Below are 10,760 nucleotides of genomic sequence, written 5' to 3'. Positions count from 1 at the left end.
CTAATTAGCATACCGCCTACGTAAGCGGGTTATGTAAGGGTGACGTGTTTGTGCATGCGCACTGGCCATAAGGGCCTCCGTGAAGAACCAGGAAACGGGAAGTCAGCGCCATCTTGTAATGGCGGACCGGCTCCCGACATCTCCCCCTTAAATTTCAAATTAAAATGCCAAACGAATGCCATGAAATTACCGATCCAGCCCTCCACTTCCTCAGCAGAGAGCGATCAAGGAAGGCACATGGTCGGAGACCCTGTACACCTGAAGCCCCGTGCAATGGGAACTCGAGCCCTGGGAGGTGTACAGGTCTATCCTGTAGCATCCTGGTGCAATGGGAACCTGTGCCCGTCAGGAATGTTAGAACCAAGATAGTGTCTCAGTGTTTGAGCATATTAAGCCAAATCTGGGGAGATGCCCCTTGTTCCACAGCAAGCATAGCCTGTGCAAGCACAACTCTGTCACGTTGTTGTTATTTTTTAAATTTGCAGAGCAACCAAAGACAGAAAACTAGTCCCGCCGCCAACATAAGGCCAAATGACCCCATCCCCACCAGGGTGGGTTCCTGTGTGGCCAGCCAGGCTCTGCGGGAGCCCATATCAACCAGCACTGCCTCCAGCTGGAAGTGCGTGCCCAGCACCGCACAGATGTGGAACAGCTGGTGGCTATGGCCAATATAGTCGAAGCGCCCAGGTGCCAGGCGCTCTGGCAGACGGGCTGCAAAAAGGAAGCCTGTGAGAACCGCACAGAGGAGGTGGTAGGCATGGCTGGAGCTCAGCTCATCCTGCCCACAGCTGTGGGCTCTGCCCCAACACAGCCGCAGCCTGTAGAAGAACGGGAGGTTGTCAAACAAGAAGGGGCAGGCAAAGGCGGCTGTACGGAGAGCCTTGCTGAACCCAGGGCTTTCCAGCTCTGGGAACCGCGAGTAGCAGGAGAGGCCGGTGCACAGGAAGGAGTTGAGCACAGCGGCAGGGTCTCCATCCTTCTCGTCCTTCTTCACTATCCTGGTCAGCCGCACCGGCACCCAAATTGGATTTTCTTGGTCCTGTGGAAAAACACAAACAGCTCCCCTGGATCTTATTAATATTGGATCCGGGCCTTTCCATTTGTTATCAATTACATCTTTCCATTGGAATCAAGGAGCTAGCTGTCTTAGGTCTCGTTGTCATCCTTTTATTTTCTACCAACATCACCTTCTCCTCTAGAGGAGGTGCTGATGGTCTACACCTAGGGGCGAATGGCGGATCAACCCCATATCTCTCTGACTCATATTTAGCAGCCTCCTCGTCCAGTTCTATTTGCTCCTCAGGATCTAACTCGTCCTCCTCTGAGGCAGATCCCAAGTCCCCGTCCTCTGAAGACGTCTCCTCAGAGGCGGAAGATTCTACTTTAAGATTTTTAAATTCATCTAAGATGGGATACAGCCCACTGGCTTTCTCTTTCTCTCCCTCCTTCAGTTTCCCTTTTAATTCGGATCTTTTTGATTGAGGTTTCTTCCTTTTCTTTAAACCTCTTTCCTTTTCTGCTTCTGATAGACTATCTTGATGGTCGGCCAAAGCCTTTTGTCCCTTGCTAACTGTCTCTCTGCATCTTTCATCTTTTATAAGACAAAGGCAACACAGCAAGAGCGGACCGTACCACACAAAAGAAATCATACCTTGCAGAAAAGTGCCTAGGCTTCTCACGCCGTCAGTTCTGAATCCTCTTCCGACGAGCAGTCGGGGGTCCTTCAAGTCGTTCCTTCACCCAGGGGTCGGCAGGTCCCGGGCTTCGGCACCACTTGTCGCGCGCACCTTTCGCCGATAAAGGAGACGCGGCAACTCAGGATTCTTCTGACAGCGATTTTATTGTACAGCTCTCTGCAGACTGATGGAGAAGGACACTCTCCCCGTAAAATCCCCGGCTTATATAGGGAATAATGAGGCGTAGAGGGACGTGTCCTCCCGTCATTGGTGCTCTAGAAAATGCCTAATTAGCATACCGCCTACGTAAGCGGGTTATGTAAGGGTGACGTGTTTGTGCATGCGCACTGGCCATAAGGGCCTCCGTGAAGAACCAGGAAACGGAAAGTCAGCGCCATCTTGTAATGGCGGACCGGCTCCCGACAAAATTGTGTGAAGAGACAAGTCTCTAGAGACATAGTTGTGCACTGCTTTATGCAAAGTTGCCAAAAGGTTAAATCATTACAGGAGAATTTGCAAAAACTGAGATGAAAGTTTTAGCAGAGGGAAGAAAAGACATTGTCATGGAAAGACAAATCAGCAAAGTTCTGTGAATGAGAACATAGTGTTCTATTCAACTAACTGCCAACCACAGGGCATGCATGCACTGCAGGATAAGGATGCCAATGGTAAAGTAGACAAGATAACATGGTATGAATGTCAGTGTGCTTCCCAGTGCCATGCTGAAGGTTGCCCATAGGGCCATGTATAAAGTGTCAATTGCAATGGTGGAGGAGGCTATGCTTTTTTTTTTTTTTTTTTTTTCAATCAAAGACTTCCTCTGACAAGGTTAATCTTGTGGCTAATACACTTGACTTCCCGGGGTTATATGAAAGGAGTGAAATGATCATCTCTAATATGATACCGTTCTTTTGGAGACAAAACAGTCATTTGGAGGCAGATTGACTCCATCGTATGGAGATGATATCTCCTCACAGAATCACATACATAGTCTGGATAATAAAACGTACCTTCCCTGACAATAGTCACTGTGGGAGGGTGTTAATTTTGGTTACCAAGCTGACTGGGTCTGCACGCAACTAAAGAGCAAGCCTCTGCACACATGTGATTACGTTAACTGAAGTGGGCAACACCCTGCCCTCCACAAATTTGGATGTGCCTTCCAGTGACAATGCAGGTGTAAGTTCTAAGGGTATAGCTTTTGCCTGTTTGCCTTCACAACTCACTGGTAAGTTAATCTACCCTGTTCTTTCATCTCTGTTGCTGTTGCCACAACTGCTGCCACTCGCATTGCTGCCACTTTATTGTCATCCTTGGTTGATATAGGAAGCCACCTTTTTCTACTTTTCCATAAGGACCAAGTACCAGTAGTTACCTCCAGAGCTTCAGTGCCATACTGGAACTGCTGAAATGTACAGTCCTCATGGACTGAGAAGCCACTGGGTTCGCCACCTCTCCCGTGTACAGACAGCCACTGTTAAGCTATCCAGACTGTATCATGTAAGTCAATTGAGCAAATCTCCTTTTAATATATTATCTCTGTAAGTTCTGAGAGAAAATCCTTGCTGACATAGTATGATAACTTAAAAATGCATTGTTCATTGATGTGACATTCTATAGAATATCAATTCTGACCAAAGAACTGGTTTTCTAGGGAGGGAAGTGTGACAGTCTTCCCATTTGCTCCATCACCCAAATGGCAGAGTGGAGGACAAAGTTCAGAAGGGTCAATTGTAGTTCCGAAATATCCTGTCAGTGTCTAGAGAAATGGCTCACAGGTTAAGAGCTTTCCCGGAGGTCCTGAGTTCAATTCCCAGCAACCACATGGTGGCTCAAAACCATCTATAATGAGATCTAGTGCCCTCTTATGGCCTGCAGGTGTACATGCAGGCAGAGCACTGCATACATAATAAATAAATTGCAAAATAGCCTGTCAGATCAGTGTTCAACTACAAGATGCAGCGTATGATTTAAGTCAGACCTTCCCACAGTGCCTACCTCAGTTGTTTATCTAGCTGCAAGTATATATACATATATGTAAGTAATTTTTAACTTTTAATTCTTATGTTTATTATCAATAATTTTTCTGTATGCATGAAGGGTATGAGTATAGGTATGCACATGCCATGGAATGCATGTGGAAGTCACAGGACAAATTTCAAGAATTGGTTCTCTCTTTCCATGGCGAATACCAAATATCAAACTCAGGAAATCAACCTTATGTATGGCAAGCATTTTCAGCCACCTCCCCATCAGTAATTTTCTATTTTCTTGTTGTGAAGAAATCTCAGTCTTTATAGATTTATGCCTAAGAATGTTATGTTTCAGGAATGGATGAAGACCATGACTAAGATAAACTGGGAAGCGAGTCTGCTCTTTGATGAACCCAGGTTATCTCATACTGCACCAACAAGAGAGAAAGAGACGTGGCTCTATAGTCATGGTGATTGGCCAAACTATTAAGGGAGGGAGTGGAGTAGAGCGTTACTAGTAATTGGAGCCAAAAATATTATGTCTGGCTCCTACGGAATTTACCAATATGCCTCTAAGTTCTAAGATCCAGTAAAAATTAAAATTAAGATCATTCTGAAACATAAAGGCAGAAATCAACAAGCAAGATTTTGGCAAGAGTGTAAGAGGAACACCAGAAGGTTATGAAAGAGGGAAACTAAAAGTTTCAGTCAGCAGCAAATTGTGAGGTTAGTGCAGCTATACAGTCTACTCAATTGCCTTTTTAAAAATAGTGTGTTTAATAAAAGAGAATTGTATATATTTAAGGTACACAGTTGGATAATCTACATATATGCACAATCATGAAATTATCTCCACAACCGAAAGAAATAATGTATTTTTAATAGCTCCAAAGTTTCAATGAGTCCTTTAGCAATTTTTCCTTCCCACTTATTCTTATTTGAATGTGGAATGCCTCTCACAGGCTCCTGTATTTAGCTATCATGGACTCAGCTGGAGGTGACAGTGTAACCCCTCTAAGTGGTGATGGCTACCTGCAGGAAGAAGGTCGCTGAGGGAATAGGCCTTGAGGTTCCTAGTCTTGCCTTCTCTCTCTCTCTCTCTCTCTCTCTCTCTCTCTCTCTCTCTCTCTCTCTCTCTCTCTCTCTCTCTCTCTCTCTCTCTCTCTCTCTCTCTCTCTCTCTCTCTCTCTCTCTCTCTCTCTCTCTCTGCTTCCTGACCTATTAAGATGTGAACAAAGAGCTGCTATGAAACCAATTGCTGCCATGTCTTCCTCACCAGAACAGACACTGTCTTCTCAAATGATGTAGTTCTCCCTAAAGTGAAGAGAGGAAGGCCACCATGGGTTAGATAAAAGAAGAGCACATGGCCGCCGTGGATGAAGAATCCAGCCCAGATGAAGAAAATTAACAAATATTTGGGATTATGGATGGGAGGTAGCTTGATAAAAGTTATTAAAAGCAGATGGCATGGGATTGAGACAGGGATCCCATGCCTGCCCCACTATGGGAGGTAGTTTAGAAGATTGATATCTGCCCTGCCCCAAGTTAACTAAGGCTATTTTAAAATATAACAAGTGTCTGTGTCTTAATTGATTGCTAGCTGGGCCTACTGCTAATACATGTAATTTAAAAACAATACTTATATGTATGATTCAATAACAAATCTAGAACAAATATGTGCAGAAGTAATTATTGTGCTCCCCTGTATGCTAGAGGCCTAAGTATCAATATTTTTGAGTATACAAAATAGGAACTTTGAAGATGCAAGCATATTTTACAATCTGAAAGTTTCTGATAGCATTCCTTATGATGTTATGGTCCTTTTAAATTTCCTTATCATGTACACAGTGCTCTGCCTGCATGTACACCTGCAGGCCAGAAGAAGGCATCACATTCTAGATGGTTATGAGCCATCATGCAGTTGCTAGGAATTGAAGTCAGGAAGATCTCTGGAAGAGCAGTCAGTGCTCTTACCCTCTAAGCCATCTCTCCAGCCCCTTTATGGTCCTTCTTTAATAAATGGATGTTGTAAAGGCTCAGGAGGATGTGTGTAGGGGAACAATCCTTATTCACCATTGGTGGTTTTGTAGCTGGTGGGTCCATTATAGAAATCAGAGAAAGATTTTCTTCACAAACTAAAGCTAGTACTATAGGAACCAGTTATATATACCATTCCTGGACATAGACCCAAAGGAGTAAATCCTATCACAGAAATAACTCTTCCTCACTCATGTTTACCATTTCTCTCTTTAAAATACCAAGAAAATGAAATCAGGTAGATGATCTTCAACAGATGACTGGATAATAAACTTATTAAATTTTGATATACGCATAAACGAGGAATGAGAATGACACTTTTAAAAATCCTTGTTTTTCATATGATTGAACCATCATTAGATTTTGGCTTTAGTCTTTCCCCAAATTTGAAGTTTGCAGTAGGTATTGTTTTAAATTTCTTAAATAATGGCAGTCTTTCTAGATTAGAATAAAGAGATGTCAGATAGTTATGTAGACAATATCACTATCCCGCCGCCTCCCTAAAGCTCAGGGACCATGACGGGAGAACAGGTGGAAAGACTAAGAGTCAGAGGTTCAGGAGGACTGGAGATGACATGACAGGACCACTGTACTGAGGAGCTCACAGATCAAACAAGCCAATAGTCTAGCATGAATTCCATAAGGGCTCCTGATTGCCTACCCCTAGCTAAATAGCTATTGGGAGTCGACGGCTTCTGGAGGGGGAAGGGTAAGTTTTCTTTAATGGCATGGTTCCTGGTAGGCCAACCATGCTCTCGTGGATGGCTCCACACCCAGGTGTATATGGACAGCGTAATTGGAATCAACTGATTGGGAGTCAGGTGGATCTGGGCCAAATTAAGGGGGGAAGTAGGGGATGAGTATGAGCAAAGCACAATGTAGTAAATTTTCAAAGAATTAAGCTGGGCATGGTGGTGCACACCTTTAGTCCCAGCACTTGGGAGGCCAGCCTGCTCTTCAAAGCAAATTCCAGGACAGTCAAGGCTGTTACACAGAGAAACCCTGTCTCTAAAAACAAACAAACAAACAAACAACGAAAATAAATCCTGAAAGAATTAAAGTCTATTTAAAAAGAACAAAATTCAGTTTCCTTAAAAACATATGTGTATGTCAAAAATATAAACTATATAATAATGATTTTATTCAAAATTATCTTTTTTTGTTTTGTTTTGTTTTTTTGTGACAGGGCTTCTGTGTGTGCTCTCCTGTAGTAGACCAGGCTGGCCTCAAACTCACCAAGCTCTGCCTACCTCTGCTTCCTGAGTGCTGGGATTACAGGCCTGCACCACCACACCTGGCTTTTTTGTTTGTTTGTTTGTTTGTTTTGAGACGTGTTTTCTCTGTGTAACAGCCCTGGCTATCCTGGAACTCACTCTGTAGATCAGGCTGGCCTTGAACTGCAAGAGATCCACCTGCCTTTGCCTCCCAAGCGCTAGGAATAAAGACATGTGCCACCACACCAGGCTCAAAATTATCGTGAATCACATTTTAAGAGGAGAAAACTTATACACTAACAAATATGCTCAAAACTACATATAATTTTTCTGTACTGGAAATTGAATCCAGGGAGTCCCACATGCTAGGCAAGCGCTTTGGCCCAAAATTGTGCAATATTAACATAACAAATATTTTAATAATGAAGCACTTAAGGATTAAGCCCTTTGTTTTTACACATACATGTAGGTTAGTTTGTGTGTACATACATATGTGTGTGCATGTATATACGCACAAATATTCAAAGCTTGATATTTAGCTTTGTATACAATACTTTAAGTCAGATTGATTCATATGTGAAAGTATAGGTGATCTTTTCAATTCTACTTCATGGGCAGTCAGCCATCATCATGAAAAATGTGCAAGACTTGATCTTTTGGAAGTAAAATATATATATATATTTTAAAACCCTGATGAAGTCATAGTCATAGGTGGTGGTGCACTGTGATTCTCTGGTAGAGGGTATGCCTGACTCACTGTTACACAAACGCACACAAGGCACAAGCTTCACTTATACAGAAGCACTGTCTCCTGTTATATTCCAAATAATGAAATGACAAGATTAAGTTATAGACTAAAACATTGTCTAAAACCTTTGTGAGACCAGTATTGGTGGCATAAGCCTAAGATTCCAGCACTCAGTGGTTGAGGTAGTCTGGATTAAATAGCGAGGCCCTGTCTCAAAAACAGATTTTACGCTTGCAACATTTTGTTTTATTCTTTAGTCTCATCAGCACAATTAACTCTATAAAATAATGGACTTCATTGTGATGTTTTTGTACCTGAATACAGTATACTTTGGTCACATTCATACTTCCTTTTTAAAACATAGGTTAGATATAGGCTGTTTGATTTCTCTCAGGAGTGGATCCTGCATCTTAGTTCTTATATATGTGTATATATTATGTGTGTTTGTAAGGAGATATAATTCACAAAACTATATAGGGGATAATGAGAGATACAAATGAGGTCTTAAGGTAGGGGAGCAGCTAGAGAGGGGAAATAAAGGAAGGGAGGGAAGGAGAGTGACAGAGTGGTGTAACTGGAATAGGGAAGAGAGTCTAGTTGGGGGAAAGGGAGCCTAGCAAAAAGGAGGAACAGGGGTTTGGGGGAGGCAAGTGGAGGAAGAGGGTCAACAAAAACAATGATTGAAGTCATTTTTATACTAAGAAAAATAAATATATGAAAAGCACAGAATAAAAGCTTGAAGTTTAATCAATTCTCAGCCTTTTGGTTAAGATCATGTGTACAAGTGGATATGGACTTGGGGGGGGTGGACCGTGGTGGGGAGGGGGAGGGGGGTCTGCTCAAGCTGCTGCACCACCCAAAGACAATGCATGCAGTAAACATTGAAGTCCTACTCACATCTAGCCAATGGACAGCTCATTCTCCATGGTTGTGGGGAGGGCAGGGACTGGCTTGGACATGAACTCTGGTGCCCCATATTTGACCACATCCCCTTGCTGTGGAGACCTGGTGGCACTCAGAGAAAGGGGTAAGCAGGCTACCGGGATGAGACCTGATAGGCTGTGATCATATGGTCGGGGAGGAGGTCCCCTTCTGTCACAGGCCTAGAGGAGGGGAATAGGGTGAAAGAGGAAGGGAAGGGGAGTAGGAAGATACAAGTGAGGGGACAACAATGGAGATGTAATTTGAATAAATTACTTAAATAAAAAAATGTTTGAAGTTTAGGCATGGTTGCATATACCTGCAATTCCAGCACTGAGCAAGCCAAGGCAAGAGAGTGTCAGGTTGAGGCCAGTCTTGCCTACCTTACTGAATCAATTTCCATGCCAGCCTCGGCTACATGGTGAGACCTTAGTTAAATAGTTCGAAAATTCATCAACAAATCATTTTGAGGAGGAGAGAAGAGATCCTACACCTTGTGTGGCATATATGTGCAGTTCTAATTCAGTATTTTGTACATGTTATACTGTCCATGTTACCATGGTGACGATTAGAAACCCAAGTCTTCAAGTCATATTTGTGAGTGGCATCCAAAGAATTAAATTTCCAGTTGCTATTTAAGGTTTTGTTTTCTCAAGACAGGGTACCTCCTTGTTTTAGTTATGCTTTAATTGCTGTAAAGGGACATCATGACTGTGGAAACTCTTATAAAAGAAAACACTTAATTGGGGCTGGCTTACAGTTGCAGAGGTTTGGTCCTTTATCGTCATGGTTAGATGCATGACTTGATCTTTTGGAAGTAAAATAGATATTAAAAAAAAAACCCTGCTGAAGTCATAGTCATAGGTGGTGGTGTACTGTGATGCTCTGGTAGAGGGTCTGGCGTCATACAGGCAGACGTAGTGCTGGAGAAGGAGCTGGAAAGTTCTACATCTTGATCTGTAGGCAGCAGAAGGAGACCTTGTCCACACTGGGAATAGCTTGAGACTTCAAAGCTCACCTCCACGGTGACACACTTCCTCCAACAAGGCCACACCTACGTCAATAAGGCCACTTTTCCTAATAGTGTCACTCTCTAAGGACCAAGGATCTAAACATATGTGTGTTTGGGTGGGCCATTCCTATTCAAACCGTCACACACCTGCTGGTCTCAAAGTCACCACTTGCCTTTGCCTCCGCAGTTCTGAGACTAAAAGTGTGTGCCATCATTCCCAATTGAAATAAGTTATATTTTTATACCTTTATTTACGTTTTTGTGTTATGCACCTGAGTGTTTTGCTCGCCTGGATGTATATGTGCCATATGCATTTCTGCTCAGAAGACGGCATCTGGTCCTCTGGAACTGGAGTTACAGATGTTTCTGAACCACTCTGTGAATGCTGGAAGTAAACTGAACATTCGTTCCAAGAGATGCTAATCCTTTTTAGTCAATATCCCAGTCAAGAAGTCATTTGGGGGGAGAGGGAGGCTGGAGAGATGGTTCAGTAATTAATAGTGCATACTGTTCTTGCAAAGGACCTGAGATCAGTTCCCAGCATCTACATATTGCAGTTCGCAACTGCTTATAACTCCAGCTGCAAAGGATCTGGTGCCTCTGCCTCATCCCACACTCACACTTACATGCCTCTACCCAGACCCAGAAACACACTCATATGCACATGTAAGTAAAAAGAAAATGAATACTTTCATAAAAAGAAAGCTGTGTATTCCAGGTATAGTCGAACCCATGTGCAATAACCCGGCACCCACTCTGGAAGCTGAGGCAGGTAGAATGCTGAGCTTGAGGCCAGCCCGAGCTATATAATGAGTCCCAAGCCAGCCTGGGCTACCACGTGATGTTTGTCCCAAACAACAGCAACAGCAAAATATGATTTGATTTTGTCAGTGTCTCATTTTATGAAAAAAAAGTGTAGTTTATGTAAACCATTCATGATAATGATCAGCTGTCCTGGAAACAAGTAAAAATATGAAACAAAAATCTATTCAAGTTAGACATAAACATATAGGAAGCTTATTATAAAGGCTCGGCTGTGTATTGATGAAGTACAAACCCAATACATTGAAGCTGAGTTTGTATGCGTGTGTCGAAGCATCATGTGAATGTTTCTCAGTGGTTTCCACCATGAACTGTTTCTGACAGTGGTTTCCACTCAGTCAGCAGCACATGGTAATT

General features: G+C 43.0%; 1 protein-coding gene across 1 annotated transcript; it reads right to left on the bottom strand.

Moving 5' to 3' along the window:
• Nucleotides 1-210: 210 nt before the first annotated feature.
• LOC127185447 (membrane progestin receptor delta-like) lies at nt 211-9,357 on the bottom strand. Its single transcript, XM_051141905.1, has 3 exons — nt 9,328-9,357; nt 548-1,039; nt 211-336 (listed from the first exon to the last, which is right to left on the bottom strand). The coding sequence occupies exons 1-3, from the start codon at nt 9,355-9,357 to the stop codon at nt 211-213; spliced, it is 648 nt and encodes a 215-aa protein (XP_050997862.1).
• Nucleotides 9,358-10,760: the final 1,403 nt, after the last annotated feature.

Source organism: Acomys russatus, chromosome X (assembly GCF_903995435.1).
Source record: "Acomys russatus chromosome X, mAcoRus1.1, whole genome shotgun sequence".
Classification (NCBI taxonomy): Eukaryota; Metazoa; Chordata; class Mammalia; order Rodentia; family Muridae; genus Acomys; species Acomys russatus.
This window is presented reverse-complemented; position numbering and strand designations above follow the sequence as displayed.

Excerpts from the sequence above, each read along its gene's own strand:
- LOC127185447 (XM_051141905.1), bottom strand. The coding sequence starts at position 9,357 with ATGACGATAAAGGACCAAACCTCTGCAACT. Across the intron at positions 1,040-9,327 it reads AGGACCAAACCTCTGCAACT|GACCAAGAAAATCCAATTTG; the intron begins GTAAGCCAGCCC and ends GTTTTTCCACAG. Across the intron at positions 337-547 it reads CCACACAGGAACCCACCCTG|GTTCCCATTGCACCAGGATG; the intron begins GTGGGGATGGGG and ends TGACGGGCACAG.